Raw genomic sequence first — 22,708 nt, forward strand, 5'->3', positions numbered from 1 at the left:
TCTCTACATATCTCTGAAAAGAATGCTACGGTTATAAGAAAAAACAAACCACAAACTTATAAGTCCATTTGAGATACAAGATGTTGGTATCATTCTTTTGGAAGTGGGAAATATCTGCCTAAACTGCAGGAAACAGACTTTAGGAAATCCCTGAGTGCATTCTTAGCTTCTTAAACTGTGATCTTGTTTCCTGAAAAGGCAGCTCATTGTTGACAGATCCCACCAAACACTATTTTCGTTATCGGTGCTGCTGAACAGGCCATATTGAAGGTCCTGTTGGACTGTAAGAACAAGAGTCCTAATTTAGATTTGTGGTGGCCAGTGAGTGGCATTTATTTATTTATTTATTTTTTAAGGAAGGGGTTTCTATTGCCACCCTGAAGATTGTGTGGTGGTTGTGTATGTGAAATCTGCTGGTACACATGTACTGTTGGTCATCACTTTCTATTGGCCGTCACTCTTTAGCTCCCCAGAAATTCAAGTGTGAGGTTTATCTTGGAGCCAGGCAACTTGGTTCAATAAAATCATCCTAAACTAGCATTAATTTTGGAAAAAATCCTGGTTAAGTCAGCAATTTAAAAAAAAATTTGGTTTATTGCATGCCACAGCTTAGGTCGCAGCCATCCTCTCTAAAAATATTAAAAAATACAGAACATAAGAGCACTTATGAGGAAGCTGACATGCCTAATTGGGGTAAAAAAGGTCTTGTGATGACATTGTCACTAGTTTAGGGAAAGCTGCCAAAATCCTGTAAAAAAAAAAAAAAAAAATAGCTGAAAAGATCCTGGCAACAGCCAGTCACTGAACATTCATTATCAGTAAAATTAAAAAATAAGTTGGAGAATTTATGACTTGTGTTGTCAGTCTTCTTGCAAACACGACCATTTACAGTAATCTTTATATTTAGTAACTGGGCCATAAATCAAATAGCTTATTTTTGAAAGTTTTCATTTTGACAGAGAAAAATTGTTTTAAAATCTCTCTATAAAACACATTTAAGAAATAGTTGTTATATAAAGTCTGTGTGCTACTACACTATTTCTCTCAGGTAAGGAAAGCTTGTTAACCATATTCTTTAAAGTCCTAGACAATGGATTAACAGAAAAATCATATGTGTATTGTAGAATCTTCTTAATTGGTTTGGGTCTACAGCAAAAGTAATATTATGTGGCTTTGTAAATTTCAGTGTCTTCTAGTGTTAAACCATACAAGAAAAGTTAAGTACTCACCTCAAATCCTAAAATAGAAAATGAAATACTAGGGTTTTTCTGTTCAGTCTTTTCTATGACTGCCTACTACCTTTTTCTTCTGTGATTGTGGAAATGTGTGTAACATTGTTTCTGGGGTAGAAAAGGGTATGGGGAGGAATATATGGTGCATTTCAACTTGAATTATTGATCTTCCTTTTTGTTTTTGTTGTTGCTTGAGAATGATCCAGCACCAGGACTGCTTGCTTTGTTCTTATTCTCGCCCCACTCCCCCACCCATTCCTTCACTATCCCACCACCAGAAAATGAAATCCTCCAAAAGATGATTGATTTGTGTTTAAGGGCCTTTAAAAGAAACATACCTTATGATAACCTTTGCCAATATTAGATTTGCAACAAAAACTAACGTGTGACCTTCATTACATCATGTGACTAAAGCTGATTATGAACATAATTGGATTTAAGACACAGCTTATTTAAAGTTTCTCTGTAAATTCAATTCCCCTCCTTCACAACTGGCAGTATTAAACAGTAAAACATCAGACAGACTATTGCCCATGCTGGGTAGAAGTATAAATATTGTGCACTTGTCTAGTTCAAAGGTTTTCCCATAGAACGAAGTATTGCTGTTCTGAGTTGTGATATTTCATTGAAAAGAAGATATGAGTGTTCCAAACATTTCTTGTAATGCAGCCATATTTTCCAAAGACATGTGGACAATAGATCCTACAATATTAACAGTGTATTAAACTAATGGACTTTTGCTTATCCATAAACAAGTGCTGTTTCTCAACCTATCTTTGAAAAGCAGTATTTCTTGAAACTTGCAGACTACACAAAGCAAAGCTCACTCAGCCGTTCAATAGTGCAGTAATCTTCCTGCAAATATCTAACTCAGGAACACGTAAGCTATAAGAAGATCTATGCTAATTATTAAATATAATGAAAAGGTTATTTTTACATACATATATCAGTTTGAGTTTTAATTTAAAACCACAATTTGTACTGAATACTATATCTTTAAAACTAGAGTTCACTGTATGATATACTTCCATTTGACTCTAACATTCATCCCGACTTGATCCTTTGACATCAGGAATTGGGATTTGAAAGAGAAGGCTCCCATCTTATGTTCATTTCCCTAGATAGGAAATTAAACCATTTCAGGGAAATGTACATTGAATTCATTTGACATTGGAATAGAATTTTAATGTAAGTGGATAGAAATGTATTTTTCTTTGAAAATGCAAATTTCAAAATAGTTTTAAAATGAAGTTGTTTTTGGCAAAAGTGATTATGTAAACTTCCCCTTACTCAACAGATATGCATGCCCCTTTCTGTTTTAATCACATCCAATTCTTCACTGAAAATCATACTTTTATTCTGCCTTTCACCTAATCAGCAAAATGGTTAGCAAGCTGATACATTTAGAAATTTAGTGTTGAGTTTGTGAGGGACAAAAAGATCACAACTTTGAATGCAGTTCTCGGGTTCTCTGCATTGTCATTTAGAAAGTCCTTTTTACTTGTAAACTGAGCAAATTTGAATTGGAAGTTGGAGAAAATCAATATGGAACACCATTATTTCAATTTTAGTAAATTTTTCACTTAAGAAATTAAAGTTAAATATACAATAAATGACAGTGACTTGAATTTCTAAAAGGAAATCTGTAGCGGTAAGCTTAGACACTGCATTCTTGCCTACTGTGGAGTTAGCTGCTATTTAAAGAAAATGTCATTGGTTCATGCTAATTGTCCAGACAATAGCATTCATTGTCCTAGAGGCAAGTCTGTCACTCTTCACTTCCTTTTTATGCACAGGATATTCCCATTCTTGCATCTCCTTTTCCCATAAGGTTCCCATTTCTCTTCTCTATTCTTCCTATTTTAAAAGCCAACATTTTCCCTAAATAGTAAATACCACTATTTGTAGCTATGAAGTGGCCACTGCACATGTAGTGGGTGCCACCTACAGTTATACTGTACCATGTCCCTATTCTCATCTCAGGAAGCACATTTCTATTAGAACAGGAGAACACTATCATCTTGCATTTCAAATTCTTGAAACAAACTACTTTTGTTTAGTCAACATTGTGCAAGGGTAAATGCTTTATTCTTTGCTTTGTAGTATCAGTGATTTATGCTGCAGAAAACTAACTAGTTTTGGTGGCATTGATCTGGATTCTGTACTCTAGGGGTATGGTGCAGTTAGAAATAGACTTTGAAGTTTATAACGGTTGTAGCTTAGTTTCCGTTAACTATCAGATTATAGTAATTCTAAATCTTGCTCTTCTCTCTGCTTCCCCACAAAGTTATTTTCATTTTTTAAAGCACGGTATGGCCATGTCTACATTAGACTTTCAACAGAGTAGCTCTATTGGTTGTGTCCCCCAAGTGTGTGATCTCGCACTGACTTAGTTAGCTCTTTTGGCAAAAGTTCCAGTCTAGATGCAGTTGTAATAGTACAGTTTTGCCAATATCTGTTTTGCTCAGGGTGGGGGTGTAAAATAAGCTGTAACAGTAAAAGCATAGCTTTGCTGGTGTAAACTGCCTCCACACTAGGACCACTTTGCTGGTATAGTATACAGGTCTACTTATACCGACCAGTAAAGCACTCCTACTGTAGACATAACTTATGGTTACACTCTGCCAAAACACTGACCAATAAGCTGTATTTACTGATACATCCAGTAAAACCAGAATGCCTCTGTAAGGTGGGAAACTGAGGCACAAGTCCACCCAATGGACTTAACAAGTTTTTTCCTTTGTAAATTTCAGACAAAATCATTGTCATTTAAAGTTTTTGATCATATATAACACAGTAAAATGGAGCAGATAGGGATCCAAGTTACCGACTTCTGTTGTACCGGGAAGCTCTCCATTTCATGATGGTCATCTCAGTCTCTGGACTGGTGTTCTCCAATTTGAGCCCTTGTTCACTTGAGTTTTCATACGTTCTGTTCTTCATCATAAAAAGCATCCTAAATTATTTGTTAACCTTTATTTTTCTTATTTGAGTTAGAAATTTATAGGGAAGAACATGCCCTAATAGCAGCGCATTCTTATATTTTCCAAACATGGGTTTTTGGAGATTTTTTGTTCGGTTTAGTAGCAATGCTCATAAATCATTGAAAATCCTACTGTTACAATTTGAAGTACTTACTCAGTCTAGGGCCAAGATGTTTAATTGTTCCCCAACAGCTCTGAAAGTCTTTTGAAATATTAAAGTACCATATGACTTGTAAGGTTCTTTTAATTTTGTTTGTAGATGGCAGCAAAGGTTATAAAATACAACCCATTCAACTTGTAAATATTCTACAGACTATTCAACTTGGGACACTATAGCACAATCTTCAGGCAACTTGGTCCAGTTGCTGGAAAATGGGACAGGGAATTAAGATGTGAATTCTTTTCCCAGTGCTGCCACAGACTTACTGTGCGACTGTGAACAACTCACTAAATTTCTGCGCCGTAGCTTTTCCTTTGTAAAAAGAGAGACCCACCTGTAAAATTCCGATCATTACGTAAGGAAATGGTTCTACGTATGGCCTAGTTTATATAAAATATACACTTCCCATAAGAGCAAATATATATATTTGAATATGTTTAACTTTAAGCTTACATTGAGTAGTCACTAGTGATTGTTTTGTTGTTGTCATATTCATGTTAGTGAGACTTAAATTTGTGGGTTGATGAGAGAATAAAGTTGCTCCAGTATAGTAAGAAAGTTCACAAGTGAATGAAGGATTTTAAAATCTGGCACTTGTTACTTTACATTAACAGAATGCCTGGGGTAGAATTAAAAATGACCAATATTGTAAAACAAGTAATAAGATAATTTCCTCTTGCCTACCAGGACCTAATTTCAAGGTCTTCCTTTCTTCAGCAAGAATTCATGACATTATTAGAACCAAATTAATGTAAGGAATACTTCTTTAATGGCCAATGATGTCATCAGCTCTTGCAGTAGAATCAAAATCCTAAACAGTCTGGTCAAATAAATGCTTCAGTTCACTTTTTTTTAAAGCTTACTTTTCATTCTAAAACTATCCATGTTTTAGTATTTTTTAGTATTTTAAGTTTCACAATTCATTTTTGTGTGAAAGAAACTAAGAAAAATTAAGTTAAGCTTGAAAAAATTCAGATATTCTGTTGCATACTCAAGTTGCAATCTCTGAAGATTAGAGATTTTTCCTTGAAGTATCAAGTGAGCAATATTGGACACTAACTGAAAATTAATCTGATACTTTCACATTTTATACATAAGTAAAATTTAAACAAATATTCACAAGTTGAAAAATCAAAATAACCTAATTTTCCCAACATTTTAGAGTATCCTCATAAATATGGACCACAAGGCGGTTGTGCAGATCATTCCGTGTTTGAAAGAATGCAGAAGTACCAAATGACTGGTGTAGAGGAACCAACAACACAGGTATAGCACATGGTATAATGGATCCTATTGATAAAATGAAAATTAAATATTGGTATTGCTCCTCTGTATGTGCCCATACACTCTTTTCCTAGCCCACCTCACCTGCCCCCCACTTCAAGTTGCCCATACAATTTCAGAGGACTTCTCCAGCTTAACAAAGGTATCTGAAAAATCATTTTCCTGTCTTTAAATTGTTTATATTTTGAAAGCTATTTAAATGCATGTCCAAAAGTCTACGTTCCTGAACACAGGTGTAGTATATATGCTGGTTGGTATGTTATGTTCATGTCAGTGAAGGTGCATATGTGCACAGGTACTTGGGTTTCAGTTGAGAATATGTTTTGTATACAGAACGGAGGTCTGGGTAGATGTTAACTCAAAGTTAGTTATTCTTACAGTATTATAGAGTGGCAGTAGCCACTCCATAATTAGGGTTGCAAATGAGTTCCTATTACCAGTCAGACTTTGCTTCTACACCACCTAAAATCTGCAACCAGTCATGTCAGCCGTGGAACTGAAAAGTTAGTCACGCTGAAAAGCCTATTTGTTTGTTTTTGTCTGGTGACTAGCAATTCAGCTTTAACCCACTGAAGACTAACCAGCTTCCTAAGGTTTCTGGGGAGAGGGAAGAGTGGTTGGTTCGTGAAGAGCAATCTATTGGTTACAGGCACAGGGGACCCAAGAGTTTCTTATGTCTGCAAGTAGCTCATTTTGTTACATGTAGATTCTTTGTACTATATCCATCACTATGGAATTTGAACACCTTCCAGAGGCAAATTAAGGAACATGGGTGGAATGAGCCTCAGAATGACTGCAGCAGGCAATGAAAGTTTGAATGGAAAGGCACTTAAAATTTACCCAATGTGGAGCCCTACTTTTTTGGTTCTCCTCGGATGCACAGGAGTTTAGGTGTTCCTTATGAGAACCTTGGGAGATCCACAGGAAGGAGGGAAGAATTGCCCCTCTGTGCTGTCCTTTGTAATCTTCTTAGTCTCCTAATTTCTCCCCTCACTGCCTCACATATTTTGAAATGTGCACAGAGGAGGGGATCCCCTCCTAGCAACCTTAATATCTTCAGCAGAGGCAAAATACTCTTTAGTGGATATTAGGAGATGCACAGATGAGGACTTCCACTCCTGTAGACCTCAGGAAGAAAATCATTCCGAGTCCTTTGCTCTGCCAAGTTCCATATTAGTTCTGAAAGACTAATGAAATGGTTATGAAACTATTAAGGTTGCAGATACATATCTGAATGTTACTTTTCAAGAACCTGTTAGCTTAAAAAAAGGCTAAAAATTAGATAAGGTTGTACTCCTTAAACACAACATTGCCTTCTTTAAAAGTAACCTTCACTCCACCCTCAGTAAAAACAGCACAGAGCAAACTGATCGCTGAATACCATAATCTCCATAAAACTGCATGTTCATATAATGTTAAAAACCATTATTGTAATCTTTCTTTCTTCCATTGGACTATGCCTTAGTTTAGACAATGGTTTGTGTCTCATTGTAATAAGCACTAAAATTTTCCTTTATATCCACCCTATATGTTAATATATTTTTGGAACTTTCAGTGAGGAAATCCTGCAAATACAGCTAATTACACATGAAATATTTTCTTTTCTTCATTCCCTACATATTCTGGAAAGGGGGAGGGCCACAAAGCAAATTGCATCCATTTTCTGACCTTGAAGGGTAAAACCTGGTTCAGATGCTAATGGTTTAAATTAATTTTACTTTCAACAGACCTGCTCAGGTGGGATTTGCAAAGTGCTTTAGTGTTTTAGGAGCCAAAGTCTTACTGAAAATCAGTGAGAATCGTGTTAAGTCACTAAGATGCTGTTGAAAATGGCACCCACAGTCCCTTATGCTACAGTACTTGCAACTTTATTTTAATTATCTTGATTAATAAGTCAACTTGCTAAATTGAGTCTTTCAAAGCTGGCAGTATCCATCTAAGATCCTACCGAATAATCTCTTACATTATGGATTTGCTCCAAGTCCTTGTCTCTAGCTAAAAATGATCTTTCCAGTGTTAGGAATGTCCTGATCCCTAGTGTGGATGGTTTCGACTGTCATGACTATTTTCAGAGCTGTCCAATAGATTTACTTTCAGCGGTTAGATGATACTCTGCTGACAAAAGCACTGGTAGCCAAAACCCTATTTACACTGTGGCTCAAGAAATTGCTAACACTGGTGCAACTGAGCCAGTGCAGATGGATCCAGTGTTGGGAGCAACAGGACTTTTCCCCCAAAACTGCCATGTGTAGACGTGACCTACTAGAGGATGATGAGACATAAATAGGGCCCTACCAAATTCATGGCCCATTTTGGTCAAATTCATGTGGTAGAATTTTTAAAATCTAACTTCCATGATTTCAGCTATTTTAAATCTGAAATTTCACTGTGTTGTAATTATAGGAGTCCTGACGCAAAAAGGAGTTGTCAGGGGAGGTCGCAATGTTATTGTAGGGGGGATTGCACTACTGCTATCCTTACTACTTTGTTGCTGCTGAAGGCAGCGCTGCCTTTGGAGCTGGAGAGCAGCGACTGCTTGCTAGGAGCCCAGCTCTGAAGGCAGAGCTGCCTTCAGCAGCAATGGAGAAGTAAGGATGGCATGGTATGGGACAGAGCTGGGCACCAGCGTATTGTACGGTATGGTATTGCCCACCCTTACTTCTGAGCTGCTGGCAGGGCACTGCCTTTGGAGCTGGGCCATCGGCCAACAGCTGCCGCTTGCAGGCCACACAGCTCCAAAGGCAGTGCAGAAGTAAGGTGGCAATACCGCAACACCCGTAAAATAACCTTGCAAGCCCACCCCTCACTCCCTTTTGGTCAGGACCCCCAATTTGAGAAACACTGGTCACCCCTATGAAATTTGTAAAGTATACGGTAAAAGCACGCAAAAGACTAGATTTAACGGCAAGGGAGACCAGATTTCACCGTCCGTGACACATTTTTCACGGCGGTGAATTTGGTAGGGCCCTAGCTATAAAGCAGTGAATGCCGCTAAGGCAAATGTGTTAGCTATCAGTGCTCTGAATGGCAGAAATAGTGGATGCATTATTCTGGCTGTTTGGCAATACTTCATTCCACATTCAAGCATTGGAGTGTTTCAGCTTGTTCAGGTTAATGACTGTTAGAGTAGTAATGATCTGAAGTAACAACCTTTTTGTTGTGGTGAGGAAACATTTCTAGAATTGATTTTTATATCTACAAATTGGATTTGTGTTTGTTTCTTCACCATTGCAAAGAGCTACATAGTTTTCTATTATGGTTTCATAGGTTTTAGAGGCACAGAATTCCTGTGATATGATGGTACCAAAACTTCTCTGTTCTTGTTGGCTATATTCTAAATTGCAGGGCTAAACTCAGAGGAGTTATGACTAAAGTGTGCTTATGAAGTGGATGACCTACTTGAAGACTAGCCTAGTTCACGATTTAGGAAACTTTCCTATAATAAATAGGATAATAGAGGTCTTCATGTGTGTTCTTCTCTTAAGAATACTGCACTCATGTAAAAAGCATTAGTGTTTTTAAATATGATTTAATTTAAAAGAATATGTACAAAATTAATGCTTCATTGCTTTCTTATGTATGTATAGAAACCCTACAAAGAATATAACATCAATGGTCCAGAGCTTTTAAGAAAAAAACGTGCAGCTCAAGCTGAAAAAAATACTTGTCAGCTCTACATTCAGACTGATCATCTGTTCTATAAGCATTATGGAACAAGGGAAGCTGTGATTGCACAGGTATTTGTAAGCCTTTAGTCACTATTCCAAGAGTCTGTTCTTTTTCTCTTTAAGAGGGTATAGTCTAGACAAATGCATTTTTATCATGGTGCTTTTCATGTTTAGGTCTGTTTAAACTTTTTCGTCTGCTACTGCTATCCTGGCATTATTAAGGCAGCTTTCTCATTGACCCACCACAAGGGTACCACGTGCCCAATGTTCAGAGGTGATAGGCAGTTGGACCTCTCTTTAATGGGAGTTGTGGGTGTTTAGCACCTGTGAAAATCAGGGAAAAGAGTTCCTTTTGGAAATGTCAGACTTGTATGAAAGTCTGAAAAAATGCTATGTTAGCATTTCAAGAGAAAAGCTACACAATGTAAGCTCTGAGCACTTTCAGTTAATGACAGTGGGTATGTCAGCAATGCAGCTGGGAGTATGCCTTCTAGGCTGGGTAGACCAATCATACTAGCTCTGCTTGAGCTAACATGCTGAAGCACTGTTGCCATAGCGGCACAGGTTGTGGCTTAGGCTAACCACCCAAGCGCAAACCCAAGGAGTCAGGAGGACTTGCACTTGGTGACTAGCTTGAGCCCCTCTGCCTGTTCCACAACGTCCACACTGCTATTTTAGTGTCTACCTGTGCTGTGATCCGTGTTCCCAGCTGCGGTATAGACGTTTCCAGTAAGACCAACTCCTATAGAGACAAGTTCAGTAGATGGTCAGTGAAGAAGTAGGAAGAAACTAAAAGTAGACAATCTTCACTTATTTCAATGAATTCCTAGCCAGGAAATTTACTTTCTTGGTTCCTCTTCTGTTTGTAAAAAAAATCTAGGTAACACGTGTTACTTCTTCTTGAAGTGTTCCGTAGCTTCACAGCCCATTTTTGCATCTAATTTAATGTAGATTAATAGTTCATTGGACTGTACAGCTACAATTCATAATGGGTAACATTTTCAGAAGTGCCCTAGTCCCATTTTCAAGAGCGAGTTAGATACTTAGGCACCTAATGGAAAGTCAATGGGACTTAAGAGCCTATATCTCTTCTTTGAAAATGGGGCTTGGGCTCCTGAGGTCTACATCCCCAAAGGGACTTAAGCTTTGCAACACTTTTAAACTTTTAGGTTTACAGCTGTCCAGTGGACAGCCCCAATTTAGGCAATGCATGGTGAGAGTTAAGTGCATAAGAATGGGATTCAGAAAAAGGCAACAAGCTGAACGGGGAGCAGCTTAAGCTAGCCACTAGGAAATACTGAGGGAAAGGGGTGGGGTTTAGGCCCTGCCACACAAAGGTAGTTAGGCGCTTCCCTCCAACCTGGAGTTAAATGCCTATTTCAGTTCAGCATTCATACCTGTGAATTCTCTTGTGGAGTTGTGTACTGAGCTTTACAGTCAATCTTTGGTCCAGGGAATATCTATTTATATAAAGTGGAGCAGTTTCAACAGGAGAAATTGAGTTAGGACGCTCACCTGGAATGTGGGTAAACTGCATTCAAGCGCTTGCTCCAAAGCAGGCACAGTGGAGATTTGAAAATGGGTCTCTCCCATCCTAAGTGAGTGCCCTGACTATTGGACACACGTCCACCCTTCCCATTCCCCCAAATTCCTGATCTGGTCATCCCCAGCTGTCTCTTTTTTCACAGATTAGGTGTGCTCTAAGCACACCTAATGGATTGGGCACCCCAGGTGAGATAGGCAGATGAATGCTTAGTTTGAGAATCCCACAGGTGTTTAGGTGCAAGCTAGGGCGGACATCAAGACTGAAGCAGTTTTGTGCAGGCCCACTGGCAGGAACTTGCATGGAAATTTAGGTGACCGCAATGTTAGGCGCCAGCTGAGTGGGGGTTTTGAGGATCTCATTGGTCCCTAAATATTGGACATAAGTCCACTTAAAGTGGCAATTAGGCACCTAAGTCCCTTTGTCATTTTAATCCTTAAGTCACTTAAGTGCTTTTGAAAACTTTATCCCATATTCTTAAGAAGGCAAATGGTGGTTTTTCATATTTGCTTTCTAGTAAAAAATAGAATAACGTGCAATGACAATTTACAAAATAAAAACTTTTCCAGTGTATTGTTCTTTAAAATAATGTAATCCTTGAGGATACTTTTCACTGTACTTTGATGTTAGGGTGAATTGAATGGCTGTCACAAACAAATATAATTATTTCCAGTTATTTGTATTGGGTGAGCAAAGTTAATTTAGCAATAGGGGATATCGAAGATTTTTATGGTCTGAACTATGTATACTGATTATTCATTAAGGGTACTTTATCACATATCAGTGAAAGTTAATACTGCACGTTAATTTTCACGTGAAGATGCTTGCATTGAAGTTTTCTTGTGTAGTATAGTATGTAGAAAACATTTTTTGACTGTAAACACTTCAGTTTTTCTCTTTCTGATTAATAGATATCCAGTCATGTTAAAGCAATTGACACAATTTACCAGTCAACAGATTTCACGGGAATCCGTAACATCAGTTTCATGGTGAAACGAATAAGAGTGAGTAATTCTGTTGCTGCAGTCATATCTGAATGTGAGGAGTGTTTGTTTAAAAGAATTATTGCCATTTAACTATCATTGCTGACTATATGATACTTTCATGTTAAAAACAGTCTGTTATAATTGTCCTCCTACCTAATTTCTTCAGTGCTCTTGCAGTCTTAATATTCACATAGCCATGGCTTTCATTATGGCTTTGTGATGTTTCAGTTAAGTGTTTGATATAGCGGACTAATTTAAGGGACAGAGCTTCTCACATATTGGTTATCAGCAGTGATGGGACAGGAAATTCAGGAGAAATATAGGAGTTTACTTGGGGGCTGTTAAAATATTAATTTTTTAAAACTTCCTATATTTGATGCTTTAGGCCAATGGTCACTGCAGAAATTTGCTTCCTAATTTTAAAGTTCAGCTTATCCTTAAAATGCTCCTTTCATTGGTGGGGAAAATGTAGTCAGTACATTAATATACAGAAACATCAATTAGTTGTTAAAGGTGACATGCAAAGAAGGAAACTGTTGTGCTTGTTCCCTTCTTGTTGCTTTGACATACAAAGAAGGCCTGAAATTCTAAGTGTGTGAGATAAGTGGTGGCCTTCAAAAATTAGAAATTTGAGTCTTTTAAACAGGGTTTGTTTATGTACAGGGAGGAGAGGATTAATTCCCTCCAGCTCAGGTGAAACTCTGTGGCTCTTCTTATGCAAGAAGTTAGATTAAGTGATCTTGGTGGTCTCTTTTGGCCTTCAAATGAATTAATCTACCTTGGAAGGATATCTGACATTACAAGAGACCAACTAAAAGGGGGAGCAATTGAGAGGAAAGGATTGTAGTCTAGTATTAAAGATTTTTTTTAATCTTTGTAACACCTATGTAACTAATATATAAACAGCTTGGGAGAAAGAAGGTCTTTTTTTGGAAGAGTCAGCACTCCAGCCTCTTGGGTTAAGGCAGGGATCGGCAATCAGAATGTGGCCTGTCATGGTAAGCCCCTAGTAGGCTGGGCCAGTTTGTTTATCTGCAGCGTCCGGAGGTTCAGCCGATCACCGCTTCCACTGGCTGCAGTTCGCTGTTCCAGTCCAATGGGGGCTGAGGAAAGGGCAGCCAGCACATTCCTCGGCCTGTGCCACTTCCCGCAGCCCTCATTGGCCTGGGACGGCGAACTGCTGCCAGTGAAAGCTGCGATCGGCCGAACCTGTGGATGCTACAGGTAAACAAACTGGCCCAGCCCGCCAGGGGCTTACCCTGACGGGCAGCATGCCAAAGGTTGCCGATCCCTGGGTTAAGGTGTGAGGTAGCTCACGATACACCAGACCACTGAAAAGTTCCTCTGGGAAAAAATAGGAAGATCAGACCAGACTGGATTACTTGATATGCCTGACTCTTAAAAATAAAAAGATAAAAGCAGAAAAAAAACTTCTATTAAAAGGCTGCCTTTATACATTATAAAAAAGCAAAAGACCAAAGTGCAATTTTTAAAAAAACTTCCTTTTGCACATTGCTTTTAAGCCTCCAACTTTTAGACTGTTACACATGAAATTGCTCTGTGCATACTTGCATGTTTCGTTGTGTTCAGTTTAAAAAAAAAAAACCTCTAATCAGCTTCTGCCTTAGTGCATGTTTGTGCTCAGAAAAAAATATTGGAGAGACTTCCACAGTACAATGAGCTGAATGGAATTTACGTATAGCCCATAAATCTTGCTCTTAGCTTTATGTTGAAGATTTAATCTGAGCATGCAGTTTTACTCTATCGGACACTTTTTTACAAATTTTTCTTGTTCTTAGCTGTATCTAAGCATTCTGACCTTCGTGTGCTATGAGGTAGTAGCATGTGCGATCAGTGTACCTTACAGGATGTAATACAATCTTTTTGTTCCAGGAACTTGCATTAAAGTAGATACAGTAGTCAACTGGATAACCAGATGAAAGTCCAATTTCAGAAATGTAGAATTAAGGTTATAAATACACCCTTTTTTTAATTCTTGTGGATGAAGTTTGTCTTCAGGAAGCATTTGAAGGAAGAAGGAGGTTGTAATTTGCCACATAAATGCAGTTACGTTGTTTTATGAAACAAGTTCACTTTAGGACTCAGGATTTTCCAGATAGTATGAATTGATATGTAGTGTCTATAAATCTTTAGATATTCATGTAATTATTTGACACCGCAGTTGATAATAGGAAGTTTTTCTTAGCAAGCTTGTATTAGCTGGACAAAAATGCAGTGTCTGATTCAGTATAAACTTGAATTTACTTTTAGATCAACACAACTGTTGATGAGAGAGACCCTTCCAATCCCTTCAGATTTCCTAATATTGGTGTGGAGAAGTTTTTGGAACTGAACTCTGAGCAGAATCATGATGACTATTGCTTGGCCTATGTATTTACTGACCGTGATTTTGATGATGGTGTCCTTGGTCTGGCTTGGGTTGGAGCCCCTTCAGGTAATTAATCCATAACTAGAGTACTCTCCTACAGAAACCAAGTATTTTTAAGTAGGAGCAAGGAAGAAAAATATCAACTGTTGACTTTACTGAAATATTTGTAGGTCTGATTCTTCACAGTTTTTGATAATGTATGATTTGAAATTATGTAAACATCAGTACATCATGTGCCACTAACGATTTGAGTCACACAGATTCCCCTATTCATTACTTTTCTTTATAACAGCACCTTAATTCTCTGGGCGAATAGTTGACAAGGTATGAGTGACCAGTGAAATGAAAGAGGTGTCAGAAGTGCTTCAAATAAATTATAACCAGGGCTCCTTGTATTCTACAACAGTCTACAGCCATAAAATTCACGCCTTGCCATAGATTTGTACTCCAAGATCTCTGGCTTCCAGCTCTTATGGATACAAATAACTTGGAAATCTGAACAGAGTATAAACCAATGTAGTGATGTCTGCAGAGGTACTGAAACAATATCTCTGTACTTGCCCTTCCTAGATGATTTTTCTTTAAATTTCACTGAGACTCTGACCAATTTCATTCCAGCCATGTATCTTAATTTTCTGTTTCTAACCATTTCCTGATAGCATTTTATTATGTCATTTCATGTGGAGAAATTTAACAGAGCCTTTGTGATAACGTGCATTGGAGCTACGAAAATCTGCTATTCCAATAGTGTCTTATACCTACTCAAGTGTGACATAAGAGAAAATCTTTCTAGAGACTGACTTTGACCATTGGAGAAATACCATTTACCACCTAGCAAGGAAAATCTTTTCATCCATGTGGATAGACAACTATCTCCCTCTGCAGAAAAGAGCCAGTATTGTTAATGTAAAACAGCAGTTGAATAATATTGGAGCTCAACATATGTCTAATGGATGGAGAAAACTAGTTGCAACATTCTTTCAATCTAAGGGTATGTCTGCACTGCAAAATTAGGTTGGTTTTTATAGAAGTCGATATTTAGAAATCAGTTTTATACAGTCGATTGTGTATTTCCCCACTAAGCGCATTAAGTTGGCAGAGTGCATCCTAACAACTGTGGCTAGCATCGACTCACGGAGCGGTGCACTGTGGGAAGCTATCCCACAGTTCCCGCAGTCTCCGCTACCCATTGGAATTCCGGGTTAAGCTCCCAATACCATTACCGCGGGTGGTTTTGAGTACATGTCGTCAGTCTCCCCTCCTTCTCTCCCTCTGTGAAAGCAACTGCAGACAATCATTTCACCCTTCTTTTCCTGGGTTACTCGTGCAGATGCCATAGCATGGCAAGCATGGGGCCCACTCAACTCACCGCTGCTGTTGCAAGCATTGTAAACGCCTCCCGCATTATACTGCAGTATGTGCAGAACCTGGCTAAGAGACAGCAGCACAAGGACAATTGTGAGGAGGACATGGACACAGACATTCCTGAAAGCACAGGATGTGGCAATTGGGACATCATGGTGGCAGTGGGGCTGGTTGATACAGTGGAACGCTGATTCTGGGCCCAGAAAACAAGCACAGACTGGTGGCACTGCATAGTTTTGCAGGTATGGGATGATTCCCTGTGGCTGCGAAACTTTCGCATGCATAAGGCCACTTTCCTGGAACTCTGTGAGTTGCTTTCCCCTGCCCTGAAACGCAGGAATGCCAAGATGAGAGCTGCCCTGACAGTTGAGAAGCAAGTGGCAATAGCCCTGTGGAAGTTTGCAACCCCCGACAGCTACCGGTCGGTCAGGAATCAATTTGGAGTGGGCAAATTTACTGTGGGGACTGCTGTGATTCAAGTAGCCATTGCAATCACTGACGTTCTGCTATCCAGGGTAGTGACTCTGGGAAATGTGTAGGTCATAGTGGATGGCTTTGCTGCAATGGGTTTCCCTAACTGTGGTGGGGTGATAGACGGAATGCATATCCCTATCTTGGCACTGGACCATCTTGCCAACCAGTACATAAATCGCAAGGGGTACTTCTCAATGGTGCTGCAAGCACTGGTGGATCACAAGGGACGTTTCACCAACATCAACGTGGGATGGCGAGGAAAGGTGCATGACATCCTCATCTTTAGGAACTCCTGGCTGTTTGAGCAGCTGCAAGAAGGGACTTACTTCCCAGACCAGAAAATTACTGTTGGGGATGTTGAAATGCCAATAGTTTTCCTTGGAGACCCAGCCTACCCCTTGCTCCCATGGCTCATGAAGCCATACACATGCCGCCTGGACAGTAGTAAGGAGTTCAACTATAGGCTGAGCAAGTGCAGAATGCTGGTAGAATGTGCCTTTGGACGTTTAAGAGCTCGCTGGTGCTGTTCGCTGACTGGGTTAGACCTCAGCGCAACCAATATTCCCATTGTTATTACTGCTTGCTCCATATCTGTGAGAGTTAGGGGGAGACGTTTATAGCGGGGTGGGAGGTTGAGGCAAATCATCTAGCTGCCAGTTTTGAACAGTCAGACACCAGGGCGATTAGAAGAGTACAGGTAGGCACGCTGCGCATCAGAGGGGCTTTGAAAACCAGTTTCATGACTGGCCAGGCTACAGTGTGACAGTTGTGTGTTTTTCTCCTTGATGCAAACCCGCCCCCTTTGTTGATTTTAATTTCCTGTAAGCCAACCACCCTCCCCCCTTTGATCATAGCTGGCAAAGGAAATAAAGTCACTATTGTTTTGAAACCATGCATTTTTTCTTTATGAATTAAGAAAAAAAGAGAGAGAGAACTGATAAGGTAGCCTGGGTTCGGAGGGGAGGATCAGGGCACACTGCTGACTTGTAGCCACACTACAAATCAACACTGTTTGAATGACAGCCTTCTGTTGCTTGGGCCATCCTCTGGAGTGGAGTGGCTCCCCGTGTTCTTAGGCGTCTGGGTGAGGAGGATATGGAATTTGGAGAGGAGGGCAGGCAGTTGTACAGTGGGTGAAGCAGCGGTCTGTGCTCTTGTTAACTTTCCTGCAACTCCACCAGACGCCTGAGCATATCCGTTTGCTTTCCCATTAGCCTCAGCATTGCATCCTGCCTCTTCTCGTCATGCTCACTTAATGCTTTCCTGGACTCTGCCACTGAATGCCTCCATGCATTCAGCTGTGCCCTATCAGTGCAGGAGAACTGCATGAGCTCGGAAAACATGTCATCGCGAGTGTTTTTTTTGCCTTCTAATCTGCGATGGAGATGATAGGGGGAGCAAAGAAACATTTGCACCTGCAGGGGGATAAAAAGGGAGAGTAAAATATAAGATGATACATTTCTGAGAACAAAAGAGACTCTTTCACAGTGAATCAAGCAATTCACAGCAGACAGCACATGTGCTTTAGGGTCAAGGTCGCATTTTGCCTTTTATATTGAGCGCCTGCCGGTATGGTGACACATCACAAACGGCTGGGCAACAGCATTCAGTTTCCAGGCAGCCATGGTAAGCCAAAGGGTACGCAGGTTTGGCTTTTAACGCCTTCATAACATGTGGGAATGTTTTCAAACTGGAGCACCCTCCTTTCCCATAGCAAGCAATGCTGGTTGGGTTTGCCATTTAAAAGGAAAGACTGCGGTTTTCGGGTGGAGGTGCAGCACACACCTCCCCCCACCTCTCCACGTAGCTATTTGGGATGATCCCTTCGCCCCTCCTGCCGCTGGGTGGCTATGGGATGATCCCTTTCAGCCAAGCGCAAACAGCCCAGCATGAACAGTGTCCTTTTATTGTTCCCTTACAAAAATTTCACTATTTCAACCAGGTGACCATGAATGATATCACTCTCCTGAGGCTAACACAGAAAGATAAAGACCGAATGTTGCTTGAATGCGACCAAAACCCAGGACCATTCGCTGCCATGCTTTGTGCTGTAGTGATTCCAGACTACTTGCTACTGGCTTGGCGTTGTAAAGTGTCCTACTGTGGAGGAAGAAATAAGGCAGCCCTTCCCAGAAACCTTCTGCAAAGGCTTTCAGAGCATCTCCAGGAGAGCTTCATGGAGATGTCTCTGGGGGATTCCCGCTCCATCCCCAGACACGTTAACAGACTTTTCCAGTAGCTGTACTGGCCGCGAATGTATCCCAAGTCTTCAGGGCAAATCAAACATTAAATACTATTGGTTTTCAACCCTGTACTGTAATTACAAATGTGCACTCACCAGAGGTGCCTTCTCTGCCTTCAGGGATGGGGATCCTGCCTTGGGAGGGTATTGGCTCCAAGGTGATGAAAAGGTCCTGGCTGCCGGGGAGAATGGATTCACCACTTGCCTGCTGCACATTCTGCTCATCTTCCTCATCCACCAAATCCTCCTCCGTGTTGATTTGAGACTCTCCTTCTCCCCCTGCCCCACACCCCTTGCAGGTGTCCACAGGCAGTGGTGGGGTAGTGGTAGGGTCCGTAACCCCCCCCTCCCCCCCGGAATGCCATGCAGCTGATCATAGAAGCAGCATGTATGGGGCTCTGACCCAGAGTGACAGTTTGCCTCCTTTGCCTTTTGGTAGCCTTGCCTGAGCGCCTTGATTTTCACACAACTCTGCTGTGTGTCCCTGTTGTAGCCTCTGTCCATCATGCCCTGTGCGATTTTGCCATAAATATTTGCATTTCTTCTTTTTGATCGGAGTTCTACCTGCACGGATTCTTCTCCCCATACAGCGATCAGATCCAGTGTCCCCCGGTTGCTCCATGCTGCGGCTCGTTTGCAATTCTGGGGGGACTGCATGGTCACCTGTGCTGCTGAGCTCGCCACGCTGACCAAACAGGAAATGAAATTCAAAAGTTCCCAGGGCTTTTCCTGTGTACCTGGCTAGTGCATTGGAGTTGAAAGTGCTGTCCAGAGCAGTCCCATTGGAGCACTCTGGGATAGCTCCTGGAGGCCAATAACGTCGATTTGCGTCCACACTACCCCAAATTCAACCCAGCAAGGTTGATTTTAGCACTACTCCCCTCGCCAGGGAGGAGTACAGAAGTCTATTTTAAGAGCCCTTTAGGTCGACGGAACGGAGTTGCTGGTGTAGTGCATTTATTATAAAATCGACCTAATGCATCTAAATTCGACCTAATCCTGTCGTGTAGACCAGGGCTAGATGATGATACCTTACTTAATTCTAGAGTATCTGAATGCTAAATGGATGACCTACCATACTTTCCTGTTCTCATATCCATTTTGTGACCAGAAAGTGTATTCTTGGTCATGCTTGGTTTGTCTTCTAATATACTCAAATGCTTTTTCCTTAGACAAGTCTGACACAAAGACTGACTCTTCATACTTCTGACAATACACTGATGCAGTGCTATCTTTTTAGTGTCTTCTTGGACCACATCCTTTACTTCCTAGTTCTTACAACTTTTTTGGTCAATCAGTTAATCTCTGAAATATTTACATGAACATGATTTTTTTATATTAGAAACAGATTCTAACTTCAGTCAGAATAAACATAGACTACAGTTCAGAGAAGTTATTTAGAACATAGATTTCTTTTCAAGGCTTAGGGTTATTGGGAAACAAACCTGTATAGAAGTAGGTAGAAGTTGAGGAAGAGGAATGGGTGAAGTCACTTGTAATTGAGAACAGGGACATGACTAGTGAGTGGAATCGGATTGGAAGTTGAAGCAGAAAAGTGGATGAAATTTAGAATTTGATTTGCTAGAAACTTCTGAATATGAGCAAGGCATGTGAATTAGTTAATCTTGTTCGGTATCCAGCATTGAATTCAATAGGTGGCTGTTCATTGTTCTCACTGTAGGATATGTGAAATGAAAGACTTGCAGAGTATTTGGCCATGTTATCTTTCACTGCAGCTTGTGGTATTTGGCAGCAGTGTCCTCTATTTCAAGGGAAATAGTAGATGTTTGTGTTAAATGGTGACCTACATGGCCTGGAGTTAGGATTGTAGGATCAACTTCATTTTCAGGAACATTAAAAATTGGAAATATTAAGCATATTAGTTTAAAACAATTGTTCTTGAGTTGCCAAAAAAAAACCAACAGCTGCTGCTTTGGCTACCGCATATTGCTTATTTGTATAATTGATCCTTTAGGAAATGCGATGTTTGGAACACCCTGGATACATTAGTTTTACAAGATGAATAGTTTGGAACTGATCAGTCTATATGGCACCTTTTATTCTTGGATGTCTTATCAGTGTTGTATGATAAGCCCGAGAATGAAGATTTCTAACCTGGCTTTCCCAATATTCTGTCTATGCTTTGAGTAAATGTAAATTTTTATAGACTTATGTCTCATTAAAAATTCCAGCTGTGCAAACCTAGACTTGTTAGTGTCCATGGTTCCACAAGATCTTATTAATTACATCATGTCTAAAATACACAAAATAAAAGTTAACTGTAGTTATGACAGGCATTATGTTTTTTGCATTCCCACAACTAAAAAAGTTCTCATTATTTAAAAATTCACAAGCATCTAACCAAGTTATTATTGTTAAGATTTCCTAAATAGTTTAAAAGTTGACAAGTCCTGGCCATGTAAATATCAGAAACAAAACAATTATTAAAACAGTTAGTTTTTGTTTAATGAGACATACAGGAGTATAGTCATCAGATGTTTCTGTTTAATAGGGTGTTATAGTACAGAGTGAGCATCATTAAAACACCTGTAATATGCCATTTCTATTGATTTTTATGAAGTTGAGTGAAATCTCAATATACATGTTTAATAGGTCAGGTGTGTCTATCAAATGTTTTAAAAAAAAAAAACTGGATAGCTTTGCTGGGTTCTTGAGTATTGAATAAAAGGTAACCCTTTATCTATGTATCTATCTGTCTTCTCTCTCTTGCTGGGTACATAGTTTGTATGTTAATTTTTCCATAACCACAACCTCTTCTCTCCCCCCCCCCTTTTTTTTTTTTAAATAAACCATTCCTTTATGGTTGGACTGTTTCTTTTTCCCAATACTCTCCAAGGAGTGAACGGAACACCATATATGCATAAAATCTCCTTTTTCACCACAGTTTCTCTAACATGTATCCCCATTCAGTCTATCAATATCTTTTAGCCTGGTTGGTTTGGAGGGCCATTGAAACAGTATCTTCAAGAAATTGTGTTTCAGGCTGAGGTTACTGGTCCTCCTTTTTTTTTTCCCCCCCTCCCCCTTCTCCCAGACTAACCCCCCTTTCTCTGGGGTAATTTGTCTATCCACATCCTTTCCCCAGTGAGTCATATATGAATTTTTTTTTGTCAGGAAAGCTGTCTGCAAAGATTAATACAAATTAGTTATTTTTTTTGTTTCCTAATTGACCAGATACCATCGCTTCTATTTGTTAGCTTTCTGTATAAAACAGGTTTTCTAGAAAGTTGAGAAACCTAATGCCTTACTTGAAAGTACTAGTGCCAGTTAAAATTAGTTGTGATCTCTAAACAAGTTAGAAAAGTTTCTTTACTGAGGGCATAGCTACACTGGAAACTTCAAAACGCTGCCATGGGAGCACTCCCACGGCAACGCTTTGAAGTGCGAGTGTGGTCACGTGCGAGGGGATTATCTCAGAACGCTGGGAGCATGGTTCCCAGTACTCAGAGCCTGTCCACACTAGCACTTTAAAGCGCTCAGACTTGTTGCACTCGGGGGTGATTTTTTTACCCCCCTGAGCCAGCAAGTTAGAGCGCTATAAAATGTAAGTGTAGACAAGCCCAAAATAGGCTGGCCAACCACATGTATTCCATGGCTCTCCCAGTCTTTGAAGCTCTCTGGTTTGCAATTTCTTTTAAGATCTAGAATATTTGCAATGGGTGTGATGGGCGAGAGAAAAGAATTTCTCTAATTCTATCCCAAACCCATGGAGTAGCCTTTGCTAAAGGATGTGTGTAAACTTCTGGAGCGACCTAGAGACTTAAAGTACCACAATTTTTCTGTTCAATAAAGACCCAGTGTTTGGCTGGGCACCCCCACTCCACTCCTGCTTTGAGCTGGCCGGCATGATACCATAAATCAGCAGTTCTCAAACTTTAGTTACCTAAGGACCCGTATTCTGATTTAAAATTTTTACTGTGGGCCCCCAAGCTGCCCACTGAATCCCAGGCCCTGCCCCCAGTCTACCCCTTCCCCCAAGGCTCCACCCCTGCCCCTCCTCTTCCCCGCCTCTTGCTGTCCCTTCCCCCAAGCAGCCCTGTCCCCCTTCCTCCCCCTCCCTCCCAGCAACCTCCTGCATGCTGGGGAACAGGGGGAGGAGTTGGTCTGCAGGTCCCATGGACCCCCTGGAGTACCCTCTTGGACCCACATTTGAGAAACTGCCATTTGCAGCAGCTAATCTACCCTGTTCAATGGATCTGTACAAAGTATCTGCACTCACTCTTGGCCTTTTCTTATTCCATGTAAATTGTAACAGCATCCTCTGTATTCCTCCTAGGTTTGTATCTGGGCTAGTCATAGAAAAATTTTGAAACAAGAAATATATCCTTAGCAGAATGTTTATTTTCATGGTGGCTGTTCT

The 22,708-nt window shown here is 40.2% G+C and overlaps 1 protein-coding gene across 3 annotated transcripts in view; it reads left to right on the forward strand.

Annotated features, from left to right (window-relative positions):
* The window catches only part of ADAM10 (ADAM metallopeptidase domain 10), a 127,679-nt gene that overhangs the window by 74,205 nt on the left and 30,766 nt on the right, over positions 1 to 22,708 (forward strand). For all 3 annotated transcript variants that reach the window (XM_073303751.1, XM_073303750.1, XM_073303752.1), the window contains 4 exons: positions 5,539 to 5,642; positions 9,248 to 9,397; positions 11,783 to 11,875; positions 14,129 to 14,312. In XM_073303751.1, the coding sequence (XP_073159852.1) occupies positions 5,539 to 5,642; positions 9,248 to 9,397; positions 11,783 to 11,875; positions 14,129 to 14,312 (531 nt within the window). The remainder of the gene's footprint in view (positions 1 to 5,538; positions 5,643 to 9,247; positions 9,398 to 11,782; positions 11,876 to 14,128; positions 14,313 to 22,708) is intronic.

This window comes from Lepidochelys kempii, chromosome 10, assembly GCF_965140265.1.
Source record: "Lepidochelys kempii isolate rLepKem1 chromosome 10, rLepKem1.hap2, whole genome shotgun sequence".
Classification (NCBI taxonomy): Eukaryota; Metazoa; Chordata; order Testudines; family Cheloniidae; genus Lepidochelys; species Lepidochelys kempii.